This window comes from Phoenix dactylifera, chromosome 2 (genome assembly GCF_051530095.1).
Source record: "Phoenix dactylifera cultivar Ajwa chromosome 2, Ajwa_hap1_PhDact_Kaust_v1.1, whole genome shotgun sequence".
Classification (NCBI taxonomy): domain Eukaryota; kingdom Viridiplantae; phylum Streptophyta; class Magnoliopsida; order Arecales; family Arecaceae; genus Phoenix; species Phoenix dactylifera.
Window position 1 is genome coordinate 14,165,018 of NC_143191.1, and position 18,615 is coordinate 14,183,632.

The 18,615-nt window shown below is 45.2% G+C and overlaps 1 protein-coding gene across 1 annotated transcript; it reads right to left on the reverse strand.

The window, feature by feature from the left end:
- Nucleotides 1-13,872: 13,872 nt before the first annotated feature.
- Nucleotides 13,873-16,933, reverse strand: LOC103713647 (acyl transferase 4-like). The gene is made up of 2 exons (XM_008800653.6): nt 16,317-16,933; nt 13,873-15,031 (listed from the first exon to the last, which is right to left on the reverse strand). Exons 1-2 carry the CDS (start codon nt 16,722-16,724, stop codon nt 14,192-14,194), a joined length of 1,248 nt encoding a protein of 415 aa, XP_008798875.1. The 5' UTR covers nt 16,725-16,933; the 3' UTR covers nt 13,873-14,191.
- Nucleotides 16,934-18,615: the final 1,682 nt, after the last annotated feature.

The following is an 18,615-nucleotide window of genomic DNA, read 5'->3' on the forward strand; positions in this document are numbered from 1 at the left end:
GCCCGATCACGCCTTCTTTTATTATTTTTAATTCTATTAAAGTTGTCGAATAGAAATTAATTTTGCTTTTAATATTTTTAAATGGGTTTAACAAGTTCGTTTAATGAAGTTTGATGGTTTAAGGCAAAAGAGGTAAGTAGATCTTATACTTATTATTTCATAAATTATCATGTTTTCTATGCATATGGTTTGCTAGTAAAGATATCATATTTTTCTTAAAATTATGGTTCAACGAATGTGTTGTGAAGATCATTCTTTGCTATGAAAAGTGGTTTCATGAATGTTTTTAATTAAAATAGTATGTATATGAAGCACGAATTTTATTATACTATTTAGTATTTTTTCATCTATTTATATGTATGTTTTAAGAAAAAGATATAAATATTTTAAAGACTTTTAGATAGCTATATATGACCCTCTAGAATTGGAGAAGATCGACATCCGGAGGTAGCATCCATATAAACACAAGGCCTACCAGCAGGTTTAAAGTTGGTATACGAAACATAATACTCTGTCGATTACGAATATGAGCTCTGTCATGGGTATTAAGTGATCTTAGCACAAATATCCGTGAGTAATATTTGAAATATGATGTGGCTAAATGGCAGGAGAATGATTTATAAATTTACTTGTAGAATGAACTTAGAACCATGTTTATAAAATATGAATTATTTCATGCATTATTTGCTTTATGATTTGTTTTAATATGTTGTACTATGAAATGCTTTATTTTTATAATATCCGTTATTTTCTTAAATTATTCATTGTCATAGAAAAAATTATACTTGATCCGGTAAAATAGTATAAAAAAAGTAAAAAAAAAGGTTTTCATTGTACAAAACTAAGTACGTGAAGAAAGAAATGAGCGGATCCAGTAATTACTCATCCTCAAAGCAAATCTTCCTTTTCTGGAAGAATTTGCAAATGGACGTATTGGTCTAGGTAAATCCATTATTAAAATGATAAATTGGTCGTTCCCATAGCTTCTCCATTAATGGTTAGGCTTGAACTCTGTAATGGAGCTTCCTGCAAAATTCGTTCCTGAGTCAATCTTCTCTAAGTTCTATTTACTAAGCTGTGTTGCTCACATATCTTTATTTTTCTTTTTTACTTTTCAAACGAAGCACGAATAATGGTCCAAGCTTAAAGTTCGTGCTAGCAAGCTAGGCAATTTTGTAGAAGAAGTTTTATATTTTAAGACTATGAATTTGTAGTTATTGACTTTTTAAATATTGAGGATTATAGGTTTTAGTATTTTTATTTAGATTTAGATGCTATGAACCGGTGTTTGATTTATTATTTTAATGGATGATGGAATTAGATCCTTCTATCATATTTTGTTTGTGATAGATTTTGAAACTAAAATATAATGGTTAGCCTTATGTAATCACGAGATGTACCCCTCGGTAGCATTACCGTGTAATGGTTGGCGTGACATTATGTTCCGAATATACTTTAACAATTTGAATTCAACCTTGCTTGCTAGTAACCCAACAATGTAGAGAACAAAAACACCTCAGTATTCATTTATTCTAACGCCAATGCAATAGTGGAAATTGCCATCTTCTCCAAATTCAGCACACTAATTAATCATCGATGTCATTATAAAGAATCATGTTGTGGGAGCAATTAGAAAATGCTGGAAAATGCTCTATATAACGCTTGATACCACCACTAAGACCCTATTTGGTAAAGCTTTTGGTGGACTAGAAAGCACTTTCTGACCCTCCAAAAATACTTTTGGATGGAATATAAGTATTTAGTAAAAAAATTGGAAAGCTGTTTTAGCTTTTCCAGAAAGCTAAAACAGTTTTTTAGGAGAAGCTCCAAAATGGAACTTCTTCGAAAAAACACTTTTAGCGTGCGTCGAAAAGCTGTTTTGATTTATAATTTTTTTTCTTTTTGGACCAAAATACCCATGATAGATATTATAATTATAAAAAATGTAATATTTTATATCTTTATTATTGTATTATACTATAAATATAATATTATATTACATTTTATCATAATATAGTGATATATTATGTTATATAATATCAAATTATGTTTTATTATGCTATAATATACAATATTATATTACTATATTATAATAATTTTATATTACATTACAGTAATATTATACTATCATATATTTATATATTAATACATTTTATTATGCTCTGTTATATAATACTATGCAGTGTTCTTTATTGTCATTTTGTCATACCAAAAATACTTTCTCAGTTTGTTTATGGAACACATACTAAAGTTCTATATCACTTTAGAAATGTTATCAAATAACAAATAGCTTTTTATAAAAGCTTTACTTCAAAAAGCTCTACTCCAACAAGCTCTACTTCTGAAAATTCTACTGCCAACAGCTCTGCCAAACGAGACCTAAATCCTTTCTCCAACTCAAAGCCTTCCAAGGCTAATCTTGGTCCTGGCCCCTCCTTAAGGTCAGCTGCATCTCCAAATCAGCATTGTAGCATTCGTTCTTCTCTATCATTCCACTTTTTTCTTCCATGAAGCCTCATTGATGTTAAGACTTTTGTCAGCCAAATTTAATTATCACTTCTCTCTCGTTTCTCCTCCTCTCTTGATGGAACTTAGCTAGCGTATTAAGATACTGCTGTCCATAATACAAACTTATCAGTGTACTGATACATACCCAACAGTTCATTGGTACACACATGCTACTTTCTTGATAGCACCTTATTTTGCATTGATAGATGCCTCAAAGTGAGGTAATATATAGTCTAGATTGTTATTTTGTTAATATATACTATATGCTCAAGTAATACACATGAGCCTCATCAGTGTGATGAAAATAATAGATAGTTCATTGATACACACCAATTTTCTTGTAATTACAAACTTGTATTTTATTGATGCACATCAAATGAATATAGTCTATACTGCTATGTATCTAATGCATTATGCATAGTACATGACTATATACACCTGAGCCTGTTTGAGATCTCATCCAAGCTGGTTTGACCTTGGGTTTGAGTTTCCTCCTCAAGGCCTCCAACAATGAGTTCAGCCTGTTAGTGATGGTACCATCCTCATCCAATGAGGATAGTGGTGCTAAGAGGCGAAGGCCACCGGCAACGAAGCAAAGGTTGTTAGGTTTGCCCAAATTTAGGGATTCAGTGCTTTACCATAAGAAAACATGGGTAAGAGAAAGGTGGTATCTCTCGCTAGTGTTGATCATGGTAGTACCTATCGCCATAGCTAATCATGGGCTGGACTTAGGCGCAAAACAGAGTCAAATTTTAAATAGGCCCAGCTCAAAGTAAAAATGAATATAGTTTAGGCCTGAGGCTCTGTTCATGATCAGCTCTACATCTTGCCCATTCCGAGCAGGAGTATGGAGATTTGATTCTAAGTTTCAAGTAATACCAGGCCTATTGTTGGTAGAGCCCTGATTGTACATGCTCTGGTTTGGTTTGTGTAATGTCCGGGCCCACAACCTACTAGGCCCAATAGAAAAATAGGCCCAGTTAAGGGTTGGGCCCAAATTTTACTGTAGCCAGTATAATGATTATTATAAAAAAAAAAAAAAAAACGAAGGGATAAGACCGACAGGGAAGGGTGACCCCCACCCCTGCTGGCAGTCGATGCCGGCGCACCGGAGACAGAGGGGGCGGCGGCCATTCCCGGAGAGGGGAGGCATGGAGCGGATGGGACCTCTCAGAGAGGGGGGTCTCATCTTCTAAACCACTATTTAAGTCCCTGCCGGCAACCCTAAGTCGGAGGCCCCCAAGAACACTGAAAGAGAGAGAGCCGAAGCCCTGGAGCCTAAGGCGGAAGAGCCCTGAAGCTCCAAGAGGAAGGAGGGACTACGAGGGGGAGGAACGGCCCAACGGTAACCAGCAAAAATCCAGGTAAGTGGCCCTTAGGTTAAATAATAAAGTTTTAGGGAGTGGAGATACCCCTCTGTAGGGTATTCTCCCCTCTGTTTCACTGATGAAACAGAGGGGAGGAGACTGGCACAGAGAGGAAGGAGACCGGCACGGGAGAGAAGAACAGGAGGAGGGCCGTGGGCCGGACCCACAGGCTGCGGGCCGGACCAACAGGCCGCGGGCCGGCCTGAGAACGGTCCAAGCCGAGCCCACGCCACCCGGGCCAAGCCCAGCCGGACTCGGCCTGCGGGTGACAGGCCCCGGCCGTGGCTGCCCTAGGGCTGAGGGGCAGCCAAGGGCCGCCGGGTCTGCCGTGCCGGCGACCAACGCGGCCTCAAGGCCGCCAGCCTCAGCCGAGCCCCACCTCTCCGCCGGCCGAGAGGTGGTGGCGAGACTCCCACAAAAAAAAAAGAAAAAAAAAAAAAGAGAAGAAAACGGAAGAGGAAGAAGAACAAGGAAAAGAAAAAAAAAAAAAAAAAAGAAGAAGAAGAGGGGGATACTTACCGCGGACCACGGCCTTACCTCGCCGTGGTCGGAGCCGGAGAAGTTCTCCCGAAGGAGATCGGCCTCGATCCCACCTCCCGGCTCTTCTCCTCTCCTCCGGCACCACTTCGAAGGAGAGGGAAAGGGCCGGCCTCCCACCGTCGCCGCCCCGAAGGGGAAACACCACTCCGGGCTGGTAGATCTGGCCGGGGAGGGTTCGGTGAAGGTCGGAAGGAGGAGGAGGCGGTAGATCCGGCCGGCGGAGAAGAAGAAGGCCACAGATCTGGCCGGAGGAGAAGAAGGGGAGCCGGAGAAGAGGGCCGGAAGCATGGGCTTCGGTAGAGACAAAGAAGGTGAAGAGGCGGAAGCCTCTGGAAGGGGGGAGAAAGAACCCGATAACGGGTTCGCGGGTCGGATCCGAATCCGAACCCGCAACCCGTTAAGCCCAAAGAAAAAGAAAAAGAAAAAGAAAAAGAAAAAGAAAAAGAAAAAAAAAAAGGGAAAGGGTTTAGCCAAATTTGACTAAACCCGAGCCCAATCAAATTGGGCTAAGTCTGGACAAGCCAGACTATAAATTAAACCAAAATTAAAGCCCAATTTAAGCCAATGTAATTAATTTGGGGGCCAAATTGATCCCGGATTGACCCTGACTCAGGCCCAAACGGGTCACAGTGACCCTAAACCCGAAATTAAACCCAATTAAGCTGGGAATTAAGCTTAGTGGCCAATCGGAAGGCCAATTAAGACTTATGAGCCCAGCCAAGACCCCAATACAGAGGAATTAGGCTTGGGCTAAATTTCAGATAGAAAAGGAAATAATATATTGTTATTATGACATGATTGTAGGTGACTTAGGACTCGTCACCAGGACGCAGGAGACCTAGGAGAAAGGCGAATCACAGTAAGTAACCTGTTCTAATCCTATTATAGATCATGTCATGTTATTAATGTTTTCCTAAGCATTTATTTTAAGTACATATGTTTCATGCATGATATGTTACAATGCATAAGTAACTTGCATGATCCCAGAAGCTATGGCTATGTATGCAACCTGATGATATTGATATTTTAATCATGCATGTAAGTTTATAAAGTCTTAGCTAGCCCCAGAGGCACTATAATGGGCTCAAAGATGCTACTGAGAATGACTGAGCCGCCAGTGGCTGAATAGTAACTGAGCTGCCCCGCCAGTGGCTGAATAGTAACTGAGCCTGCCCCGCCAGTGGCTGAATTGGAATTGGGCCTGCCCCGCCAGTGGCTGAATAGTAACTGAGCTGCCCCGCCAGTGGCTGAATAGTAACTGAGCTGGCCCCGCCAGTGGTCGAGTCTGACTTCGCAGTAGCATCCGAGAGAATGGACCACGGCATGCCGGGGCACGGTTTCATATGCATATTTTATGAAAATTTTGTGATTTGCACTACTGCTTTGTTTAAATTGCATACTTATTATGCCAGGATGATTATTAGATAAACATGCATGTCAGCTTCTCAAAACCCCGATTTACATGTTTAGTCTATTGGTTGATCCGGTAGGATTATGCAGGATTACTTACTGAGCCGTGTAGCTCACATCTGTTTATGTTTCGTTTTCTTTCAGATCCTCACCAGTGATCGCCATCAGACATGTTTTTATTTTGTTACAGAGCTTCGTATTTTTGGAGAAGCTTATATACTTCTGTACATATGAATAGCCTAGAAGTTCTGTATTTTTGGTTTTCAAACTTGAAGGTTGTACTGCAAACTTTTAATATATATATATAAGGATAAATCCTTTTGGCTACCTGTTACTCTGTATGAGGCTGCGTGCTACTGTGGGCGGTAGTCGGCAATAGCACGGCCGTGTCACGGAACCGGATCCGGGGCGTGACATCTAGTGGTATCAGAGCTTTAGGTTAAACAATAGAATAACCATAAAATGCCTAAGGAAAGGGGTAGTTAAGAATGTCACCGTCATAGAAAATGTTATAATATGCTAGTTTATCATAATCTCACTGTAAAATTTTTGCCTGCTAGGCGATCATTAGGAAGATATGGACGGCGACCGGAGACCACCCTCCCCGGAGCCCAGCGAGCGGTCAGCTTCCCCGGATACTCCACGGTCTGCAGCGGGTCAGGCAGGCCTAGCCGGAGTGTATCAGCTCATGGCACAAATGCTGCAACAGCAGCAGATGATGCAGCTGGCCGCTATGCCATCAGCAGACTCCTGCTATGAGAGGTTCCGCCGACTGAACCCCCCGACCTTTGAGGGTGGGTCTGACCCTATGGCGGCAGAAACATGGATCCGGGAGATGGAAAAGATGTTCCGAGCCCTCCACTTTCCTGATGAGGTGACAGTCCGACTGGCGACCTCTATGCTGACAGGAAACGCCGAATACTGGTGGACGGCCATGGAGACGGCTTATGCCGTTGACGGACTCACCTGGAGGGACTTTAAGAGGATGTTTTACAATCAATACTTTCCGGACTCAGTTCACCTGGCGAAGCAGAATGAGTTTTTGACGCTGACCCAGACTGACCAGATGTCCGTTCTGGAGTACGCCAATAAATTTAACGAACTGGGACGATTTTGCCCCCAGTTCATGGAGGATGAGAGAAGTAAGGTGAACCGGTTTGAGCAGGGATTGAGGTACGGGATTCGGTCCCGAATATCCTCCCATCTATTCTCAAGCTACAAAGATGTACTGGACCGAGCCTTGAAGGTTGAGGCTGACCTGATACGGTCCGGGAGAGGGAGGGAGGACCTGAAGAGGACCCGGTCATCGGGAGCACCGAGTAGTGGGTCTGGAGGCAGCAAGGGGTCTGTGCCCAAGAAGAGACAGAGCAGAGGCTGCCCCACCTGTGGCGGAAACCACAAGGGTACCTGCATGAAGAAGACCGGAGCTTGTTATTCTTGCGGGCAGACAGGACACATCGCCCGCAACTGCCCTAGCCGAAAGAAGGACGAGCCCAGACATACTGCACCAGAGGACCAGAGATCGAGGGGTAACCCTCGAGTTTTCGCACTGACTCGACAGGATGCCAGTGCTAGCGATCAAGTGGTGACAGGTACACTTCTGGTCAACTTGGTTCCTGCCCTCATTCTATTTGATACTGGTTCTACGCATTCTTTCGTGTCAGTTAGCTTTTCCAGACAATTACATAGCACATCTGAGAAATTAGTGGAACCATGGCATGTTGCTACACCCCTTCAGAAAGCCGCAATTGTTGACACTAAATATAAAGATTGCATAATTCAGATAGGGGAAAAAGAATTAGAGACAAATCTTTTACAGCTTGACATGCAAGACTTTGATATTATCTTGGGCATGGACTGGATGTCGCAGTATCACGCCCATATTGATTGTTACCACAAGAGGGTGGTATTTCGGATACCTGGGGAGCAAGAATTTTTCTTTCAGGGCGATATACCCCTTCAAGATGCTCCTACACTACACTTTATTTCTGCCTTGAAAGCTGGAAAGGCTTTGAGAAAAGGGTGTATGGCCTATCTGGCCTGTGTAGTGGATACCCAGAAAGAGACCAAACTGGAAGATATTCCAGTAGTCAGAGAATATCCGGATGTCTTCCCGGAGGAATTACCAGGATTACCCCCAGACCGAGAGATCGAATTCACTATCGACCTCGCACCAGGAGAGGGGCCAGTCTCCAAGGCTCCTTATCGGATGGCCCCTGCTGAGTTAAAGGAATTGAAGATACAACTACAAGAACTCCTGGATAAAAAGTTCATCCAGCCTAGTGCGTCGCCATGGGGAGCTCCTGTCCTGTTTGTAAAAAAGAAAGACGGGAGTATGCGGCTATGCATCGATTACCGGGAATTGAACAAGATAACCATAAGGAACAAATATCCCCTACCCCGGATCGATGACCTGTTTGATCAGCTGCAAGGCGCCCAAGTCTTCTCCAAGATAGATTTGAGGTCGGGTTACCATCAGCTAAAGATCAAATCTGAGGATGTGCCAAAAACTGCATTTCGAACCAGGTATGGGCATTATGAATTTCTGGTTATGCCTTTTGGACTGACCAATGCCCCGGCTGCATTTATGGACTTGATGAACAGAGTCTTTAAACAATATTTGGATCAGTTCGTGATAGTTTTCATCGATGACATTTTGATATACTCAAAGAGCCGGAAGGAACATGAAGACCATTTGAGGGTGGTGCTACAAATCCTTCGAGAGAAAAGGCTGTATGCCAAGCTGAACAAATGTGAGTTCTGGCTGAACAGTGTGGCGTTTCTCGGCCATATAATCTCCAAGGAAGGAGTGTCAGTGGACCCCAAGAAGATAGAAGCGGTGGTGGATTGGCCTCGTCCTACCAACGCCAAGGAAATAAGAAGCTTTTTGGGATTAGCCGGGTATTACCGGCGATTTGTGGAAGGGTTCTCCAAAATAGCTACCCCCTTGACCCAGTTGACTAAGAAACGGGCCAAGTTTATCTGGGACGGCAAGTGTGAGAGGAGCTTCCAGGAGCTTAAACAAAGGTTAGTTTCTGCCCCAATTTTAACATTGCCGTCCTTAACTGGAGAATTTACCATCTACAGTGATGCTTCCAAGAACGGGCTAGGCTGTGTGCTGATGCAAGATGGCAAGGTGGTAGCCTATGCCTCGAGACAGCTGAAACCCTATGAACAGAATTACCCGACACATGACCTAGAGTTGGCCGCAGTAGTGTTCGCCTTGAAACTTTGGAGACATTATTTGTATGGCGAACACTGTGATGTGTACACCGACCACAAGAGCCTGAAGTATATATTCACCCAGAAGGAATTGAATATGAGGCAAAGAAGGTGGTTGGAACTCTTGAAGGATTATGACCTGAGTATTAAATACCACCCAGGAAAGGCCAACGTGGTGGCGGATGCCCTAAGCAGAAAGTCAGTTATAAGCTCCGCCGCTTTACTCACCACTCAACCACAGATTCAGAAGGATCTCGATGAAATGCAGGTTGAGGTGGTTACCCAAACTACAAAAATTTTGCTGGCCGCCTTGAGTATACAACCAACCTTGATTGATAGAATAAAGGTTGCCCAGCAGTCTGATGAGCACATTTGTCAGCTCAAGGATGAAGTGGAGAAAGGGTTGCGACCCGAACTCCAAATGCACCCAGATGGCACTCTAAGGTTTGGCCACCGACTGTGTGTACCGGCAAATGTTGACCTAAAAAGGGAAATCATGGAAGAAGCCCACCAATCCCGTTTCTCTATTCATCCAGGCAGTACTAAAATGTACCGGGACCTTCGGGAACATTACTGGTGGAAGGGGATGAAGAGAGAAATAGCTGAGTTTGTGGCCCGATGCTTGACCTGTCAGCTAGTAAAAGCAGAGCACCAGAGGCCAGCAGGGTTGCTGGAACCAATAGAAATTCCTGAATGGAAGTGGGAGCACATCACGATGGACTTTGTTACAGGACTCCCCAAAACGGTGAGAAAGAATGATGCAGTGTGGGTGATTGTTGATCGCCTTACAAAATCAGCTCATTTTCTGCCATTCAGAATTGGTACTCCTTTAGACAAGCTGGCCCAATTATACATCGATGAGATTGTACGCCTGCACGGAGTACCAGTGAGCATCATTTCTGATCGTGACCCCCGATTCGTGTCCAGATTCTGGAAAAGCTTTCAGAAGGCCATGGGTACCGGACTGAGGCTCAGTACAGCATACCACCCCCAGACTGACGGCCAGTCAGAGCGGACAATCCAAACTCTGGAAGACATGCTGAGGGCTTGCACTGTGGACCTAGGTGGAAACTGGGATAGTCACATACCACTGGTGGAATTTGCTTATAACAATAGCTACCATTCCAGTATCCAGATGGCCCCATACGAAGCTCTCTATGGGAGAAGATGCCGATCCCCCTTACACTGGGATGACGTCGGGGAGCGGAAAATGCTAGGACCCGAACTGGTCCAGCACACCAGAGACAAGGTACTACTAATTAAGCAAAGGCTTCAGGCTGCCCAGGATAGACAGAAAAGATGGGCTGACAGAGGAAGAAGGGCCTCGGAATTTTTGGAGGGGAACTTTGTCTTCCTAAAAATTTCACCATCAAAGGGTATTACCCGATTCGGAAGACACGGCAAATTAAGTCCTCGCTACATTGGCCCATTTGAGGTTCTTGCTAGAATAGGCAAAGTTGCCTACAAATTGGCCCTACCTTCAGAGCTATCAGGCGTACACAACGTCTTTCACGTCTCCTTGTTACGGAGGTACGTCCCGGATCCCAGCCATGTGGTACCACATGAACCTCTGCAATTAAATAAAGATTTAACCTATGAGGAGGCTCCCCTGTGCATCATAGACAGAAAAGAGCAAATCCTCCGAAGGCGCACCATTCCCTACGTTAAAGTCCAGTGGACCAACCACACTGAAAGGGAAGCTACCTGGGAATTGGAGGAAGAGATGCGACAACGCTACCCTCAGCTCTTCGAGAACCAAGGTATGTTTAATTTTGAGGACGAAATTTATTTAAGGGGGGAAGAATGTAATGTCCGGGCCCACAACCTACTAGGCCCAATAGAAAAATAGGCCCAGTTAAGGGTTGGGCCCAAATTTTACTGTAGCCAGTATAATGATTATTATAAAAAAAAAAAAAAAACGAAGGGATAAGACCGACAGGGAAGGGTGACCCCCACCCCTGCTGGCAGTCGATGCCGGCGCACCGGAGACAGAGGGGGCGGCGGCCATTCTCGGAGAGGGGAGGCATGGAGCGGATGGGACCTCTCAGAGAGGGGGGTCTCATCTTCTAAACCACTATTTAAGTCCCTGCCGGCAACCCTAAGTCGGAGGCCCCCAAGAACACTGAAAGAGAGAGAGCCGAAGCCCTGGAGCCTAAGGCGGAAGAGCCCTGAAGCTCCAAGAGGAAGGAGGGACTACGAGGGGGAGGAACGGCCCAACGGTAACCAGCAAAAATCCAGGTAAGTGGCCCTTAGGTTAAATAATAAAGTTTTAGGGAGTGGAGATACCCCTCTGTAGGGTATTCTCCCCTCTGTTTCACTGATGAAACAGAGGGGAGGAGACTGGCACAGAGAGGAAGGAGACCGGCACGGGAGAGAAGAACAGGAGGAGGGCCGTGGGCCGGACCCACAGGCTGCGGGCCGGACCAACAGGCCGCGGGCCGGCCTGAGAACGGCCCAAGCCGAGCCCACGCCACCCGGGCCGAGCCCAGCCGGACTCGGCCTGCGGGTGACAGGCCCCGGCCGTGGCTGCCCTAGGGCTGAGGGGCAGCCAAGGGCCGCCGGGTCTGCCGTGCCGGCGACCAACGCGGCCTCAAGGCCGCCAGCCTCAGCCGAGCCCCACCTCTCCGCCGGCCGAGAGGTGGTGGCGAGACTCCCACAAAAAAAAAAGAAAAAAAAAAAAAGAGAAGAAAACGGAAGAGGAAGAAGAACAAGGAAAAGAAAAAAAAAAAAAAGAAGAAGAAGAGGGGGATACTTATCGCGGACCACGGCCTTACCTCGCCGTGGTCGGAGCCGGAGAAGTTCTCCCGAAGGAGATCGGCCTCGATCCCACCTCCCGGCTCTTCTCCTCTCCTCCGGCACCACTTCGAAGGAGAGGGAAAGGGCCGGCCTCCCACCGTCGCCGCCCCGAAGGGGAAACACCACTCCGGGCTGGTAGATCTGGCCGGGGAGGGTTCGGTGAAGGTCGGAAGGAGGAGGAGGCGGTAGATCCGGCCGGCGGAGAAGAAGAAGGCCACAGATCTGGCCGGAGGAGAAGAAGGGGAGCCGGAGAAGAGGGCCGGAAGCATGGGCTTCGGTAGAGACAAAGAAGGTGAAGAGGCGGAAGCCTCTGGAAGGGGGGAGAAAGAACCCGATAACGGGTTCGCGGGTCGGATCCGAATCCGAACCCGCAACCCGTTAAGCCCAAAGAAAAAGAAAAAGAAAAAGAAAAAGAAAAAGAAAAAGAAAAAAAAAAAGGGAAAGGGTTTAGCCAAATTTGACTAAACCCGAGCCCAATCAAATTGGGCTAAGTCTGGACAAGCCAGACTATAAATTAAACCAAAATTAAAGCCCAATTTAAGCCAATGTAATTAATTTGGGGGCCAAATTGATCCCGGATTGACCCTGACTCAGGCCCAAACGGGTCACAGTGACCCTAAACCCGAAATTAAACCCAATTAAGCTAAGAATTAAGCTTAGTGGCCAATCGGAAGGCCAATTAAGACTTATGAGCCCAGCCAAGACCCCAATACAGAGGAATTAGGCTTGGGCTAAATTTCAGATAGAAAAGGAAATAATATATTGTTATTATGACATGATTGTAGGTGACTTAGGACTCGTCACCAGGACGCAGGAGACCTAGGAGAAAGGCGAATCACAGTAAGTAACCTGTTCTAATCCTATTATAGATCATGTCATGTTATTAATGTTTTCCTAAGCATTTATTTTAAGTACATATGTTTCATGCATGATATGTTACAATGCATAAGTAACTTGCATGATCCCAGAAGCTATGGCTATGTATGCAACCTGATGATATTGATATTTTAATCATGCATGTAAGTTTATAAAGTCTTAGCTAGCCCCAGAGGCACTATAATGGGCTCAAAGATGCTACTGAGAATGACTGAGCCGCCAGTGGCTGAATAGTAACTGAGCTGCCCCGCCAGTGGCTGAATAGTAACTGAGCCTGCCCCGCCAGTGGCTGAATTGGAATTGGGCCTGCCCCGCCAGTGGCTGAATAGTAACTGAGCTGCCCCGCCAGTGGCTGAATAGTAACTGAGCTGGCCCCGCCAGTGGTCGAGTCTGACTTCGCAGTAGCATCCGAGAGAATGGACCACGGCATGCCGGGGCACGGTTTCATATGCATATTTTATGAAAATTTTGTGATTTGCACTACTGCTTTGTTTAAATTGCATACTTATTATGCCAGGATGATTATTAGATAAACATGCATGTCAGCTTCTCAAAACCCTGATTTACATGTTTAGTCTATTGGTTGATCCGGTAGGATTATGCAGGATTACTTAGTGAGCCGTGTAGCTCACATCTGTTTATGTTTCGTTTTCTTTCAGATCCTCACCAGTGATCGCCATCAGACATGTTTTTATTTTGTTACAGAGCTTCGTATTTTTGGAGAAGCTTATATACTTCTGTACATATGAATAGCCTAGAAGTTCTGTATTTTTGGTTTTCAAACTTGAAGGTTGTACTGCAAACTTTTAATATATATATATAAGGATAAATCCTTTTGGCTACCTGTTACTCTGTATGAGGCTGCGTGCTACTGTGGGCGGTAGTCGGCAATAGCACGGCCGTGTCACGGAACTGGATCCGGGGCGTGACAGTTTGCCTCACGGCCTAGGCTTGGACTGGGAGGTATTGAGTGGTGGGTAGGATGAGTACCCCCCCTGCTCTCGAAAAAAGGCGCAAAAAATAAAAAGTCTGGCTGCCTTTGGATATCAATATATGCTTAGCCTAAAATATAATATCTGAAGCTTTAATCAGATTGTTAACCAAAAGGATCTTTAATTGAATTCCAAGCAACTACTCTGGTTAAAAGATAATGTTCAACAAATAGATACGTTGCATAAATGACATGATCCCTACTTCCAGTACAAAGACAAACTTGAACATCCCTTTATTTAAAGCCCAATCACATCCTATTGGGCAACAACAAAAGAGCCATATTGAAGCTACAAATTATTGTTGAATGCTCCCATCTAATATTACATAGAAACACACGCACACTAAACCGAGGTTCTGCTTGAGCAGATCTCTCCATTCGCGTACAAATACTATTTTGATTCCACATCTTACACTTACAATCGCATCTTTCTTGATGGAATGCACCTCACTCCTTGCTGAGGATTCTCCTTATTCAAAGTTTAGAAGGTTTTCATCTCATCTTGAAAGGCTTCCAAGTGCTCCTTCTCGACGCACTGCGTCATCAACCGAGCATCTTTCTTGGGCTTCGGTGGTGCTCCAATGATGGCCACCGCCATGAACTCTTGGTAGGCAAAAGGTATGACATGGATGGGCATCCCCCAGCCATAGTCGACCTCAAGGAAGCCGAGCCGGGTCCAGTCTGAGACAAACAACGAGTCGTATGTGAACGAGAGCTGGTAGGGCTCCTCTTTGAAGTCCCCGACCACCCACCTGGCGAAGTCCGCAGGCAGCCTAGCCTTGGCATCCTTGATCATCTTCACGACTTCGACGAGCTCGGCCGATGCTACTTTACTGCTAGGGGCGGTGACAGTCACTGGATAGAAACAGTTGCCATAGTAGCCAGCACCTTCTGCAGGCAATACTTGGTGCAACAAGTGGCGAGTGCTGGCGAAGAAGCAGACATGGACGTCGACGTCCGGGTCCAACTTGATGGCCCGGGTGCGAGCCTGCCAGGTCTTGGCAACGGAGACATCGAAGGCGGAGCATCGCTGGCCGAACTGCTCGAAGAACTGAGCTTTCACCTGGTTGATGCGGTCCTGGGAGATGTCCATGGTGGAGTGCTGGAGCTTGAAGGAGGGGAAGACTAGTGGGGGTCCAGGAGGGAGCTTGGGCGGGCTGGGGATGAGTTCGCGCGCCCAGACCGGGTCGACGGTGGGTTTGGCTCGGTTGCGAGCAAATTCTCCGATGGCAGCGACGAACTGTGCTGCCCCGAGGCCGTCGGCGATGGTGTGGATGGAGATGAGGCCAACCACGAACCCGCCACAGGTGAATTCCGTTACCTGAGATTGGAAGTTGGGAGTTATGATGATTTCGGAGGAATCAGATAGTTCGCATAACTCAATAGAGAAACTCAGAATGGGAGGTGGACAAAGGTTTGGAGCAAGACTTGATCCATTTACTATGTGGGTTTGGGTTGATGGCTTGCATCTAATTGTGTTGGATATTAATTACTCTAGGTTTAGGATCCAAAAGCATCAAGATTGTCCATCCGCCCTGCTGTTTTTTTCCCCCCCTCATGTCAATTAATTGCCATTGTCCATTCATTCATGACTGGGACAATAGCAATAACACTAATAAAATAAAATAAAATGAACAGAAGGGCTGCTGTATCCATTTCACCTAGCAGTAAATTAAAATAGACATTTCAACAGTTGTATCATCCTATCATATTCATGTGACGTATGCATATATTAGCCTATGTCGGATGCATGCATGCTCACCCATACGGGTTGTCTAAAGAGATGATGTACTTTAGGATAATGTTATCCTCGGCTTCAACAAGCATCACATATTCATTATCCAAATATCTACCTGCGCCTCCTTGTGTGTGGGTTGAGGGAGCTATTTAGCTACTACCTGTCCCTCGTCCAAGTTCTTCTTTTTTTTTGAAAAACAAGAATAAAAACTACTTGTCCAAGTCAAGAGGCCGACAAATGGCATGGTTAGGCAGAAAATTAATGTCTTTGCAACCATTGAGCTCTAAGTTAGAACAGCAATTGGCCTTCTGGTCATTCCAATGCTGTGGGCTGCTTTATAATTAATAAGAAGGGTTAGGTGGTTAGACCCTTGTAATCTACGATCCTGTTTTGAATACAATGGGACTCTTTGGATGACTTCTGTCTAAAATAATCTTCAAAGTCAATCCACAAGTACCTAGAAAATATATATCTTCAAAATCAGTTCAAAAGTACCTTGTAATCCACAAGCAATATAATTATCTTCAAAGTCACTCCACACGTAGCTAGAAAATATATATCTTCAAAGTCAGTTCACAAGTACCTTGTAATCCACAAGCAGCCACCTAGGCCCATGTCCCATTTGTCGGAGCATGATCACTTAGGCCATAATCTTTAGAGCCATAAACACTGCCGGCCAACTTCGTCACCATACCTATAGATATTTATTTGATAGAATATTTCCCTTTTGAAAAGTACTCCGTAATAGTTTCCGATTAAGTGCACGAGTGCATAAAACCAAAATCTTGTGCAGATAGGTTGACATATGGGTTGTGAATTTCCTATGCCACAAGGCAACCTAAACCATCTTCAATGCAGCATAACATACCTGCATCATCAGGGGCAGATCAAGGGGGTCCAACTCCGGGCCAGGCTTGGGGAGGAGCTCGTCTTGAGGGATCATGAGGGGGTGGTCGAGGTACCTGACGTCCTCAAGGCTACAATTTGCAGTGGCCTCGACAAACCAAGCACCCTCGCCGGTGCAAGCGATGCGAACGTCGCCGTGTTCTGAGTCGACGAACCGTCCGGCGAAAGGGTAGTACGGGACCAGTGCCTTGGACAGTGCTTCCTTTATGACCTTGGCTGGCTCCTGGCCATGCTTAAACACGTGCAGCGACCGCACCAGGTGCCTCAGTCCGGGCACACGGTCGATGATCGAGAGAGAGAGCGTATCCGATGGTGTTGGCTCCCATGGGCTGACGAGGGACTGGGCAGTTCTGGTCACTGAGAACCCCATGGCTGCAGGAACTTCAGGAGGGTATGCAATGTGGTTCACAACTCGGAAGCCTTTGAAGTGGAGAACTATATATAGGAGAGGATGCGAGGTGGTTGATGGCTTGAAAGACTTTCAGGTCTATATGTAGATGGAGGCAAGGCAAGTAATCCCTATAAAGAGTGTTGTTCTGAAATTTCTGCTCTTGTAGTAGGTAATGCCTCGGATGAGCTAGCTGGTTGTCACGGAACAGTTCGAACATAGTAATCAGCGCATGGCCATTTGACATGTGTGATGGTTTCAGTCGGCCCCATGATGAGTTATGTAATTAAGCATGGTCCAGATCTCTTGTGGACTTTTCCAACTTTTTATTTCTAGGGGGCAAGCCTTGGAGGACCATATCCATTGCCATCAGTCAAGTTCAGACCTCCACTAAGTCAAATTTTACAAGTTATCACGTTTACGCTAGTATTTGAAATATTTCATTCCCTTGGAAACTGCATGTCGAGTAATGGACCACGGTATATGTCTCGAAAAATCAGCGATTGACAGCTCGAGGCCGATAATCTATCGTCTGCATGAGGAATGATTTAGCAAACTAAACCGGTTTTCCTCTACACATGTGACTAGGAGTGTAGCCTGTTAACCTGATCTGAAATCGACATGAAATAGAGGTCTTGGATATGAAAAATGATCTGAATAAACTATTAGTTTGGGTTTGAATTCTAAAAATAGACTTGAGGTCCTACTGTGTATGGCTTGGGTTTAGCTAGATCCATATCTGAAAACTGGAAACCCAAAATAATTATATGCATGCAGACAAATATATATGCATACAAACTTGCGCACAAATATAAAAACACATAGGTGCATGGTTGTGTGCATGCCTATTATTATGGCATATGATTAACCAAGGTGATATGGCATAATGGGATTCATCCAGCTCACTGGCTACATGGTGGCTAGGGAACCCCCTTAAACTCTCTAAGGCATCTTGGTCCGGACTCGCGAACCGACTAGGAGAGTTAGTACGAGCAGACCAAAAGCATCCAGCCTACAGAGCTGAGGTATCTTAACTCGACCGGATGACTAGTCAGCTTGGCGGACAATTTAAGTTGAGCCAGCGGTCTAACCCTTCCACTCAAATGTTTGTGGAGTCCCAGCAATTCTGCCGTGTATCGGGCGATTACAGCATATCCTTAGGTTGTTCCAGAGTTTGTTGGGATACGATTCGCTGGAGATACAAGATCCCTGCTATAAATAAATCTAGAGGCCTTCCGTAAAAAGGTAATAATAAATAAAGAATAATAAATGGTGAATAAACACTATAGCTAGAGGGAGACTCTGTCTCTCTATTTTTTCTTCTTCTTTCATTTTCACTTTAAATCCTCTCTAACTTAAGTATTGAAGAGCCTGATAGGAACCAATCTGGCGAGCTCTCTAACTTTGGCGTATTATCTTGCAGATCCACGGATATGTTCCACATTAGTATCTCAGGATCAGTGGCACCAGACTAGCATCATGAGCGGAAAGTCGAAGGGAAAAAGCCATAAGACATAGAAGGAACAACCACCCAGGAGCCGGTCAATCAATTGAAGTTCAACATCTTGCTACATAGCTCCCTAACGTCTCCATCCCTTTGACTAGGTGTAGAGACTATCAATGTTGAATAGTTCTGCCTACTAGTTCAGTAGGTACAAGTTCTCATGATATGGTACAAAACTTGCAACAGTAGGTTTTCCCTCATTTAATGGGCTAACTGGCTCATCAAGATGATCTAGCCCAAGACAGCAGTCACCTCCATCTCGAAGGTCATGGAAGAAGGCGGAAGCAAAGCGCTCCCATTCCCCTTTTGGAGCTAGCTCTAACCCCACCAATCTCTCTCCACATTGGTTGGGAAGAGTCTGGCAGGAGA

Excerpts from the sequence above, each read along its gene's own strand:
- LOC103713647 (XM_008800653.6), bottom strand. The coding sequence starts at position 16,724 with ATGGGGTTCTCAGTGACCAGAACTGCCCAGTCCCTCGTCAGCCCATGG. Across the intron at positions 15,032-16,316 it reads ATCTGCCCCTGATGATGCAG|GTAACGGAATTCACCTGTGG; the intron begins GTATGTTATGCT and ends TTCCAATCTCAG.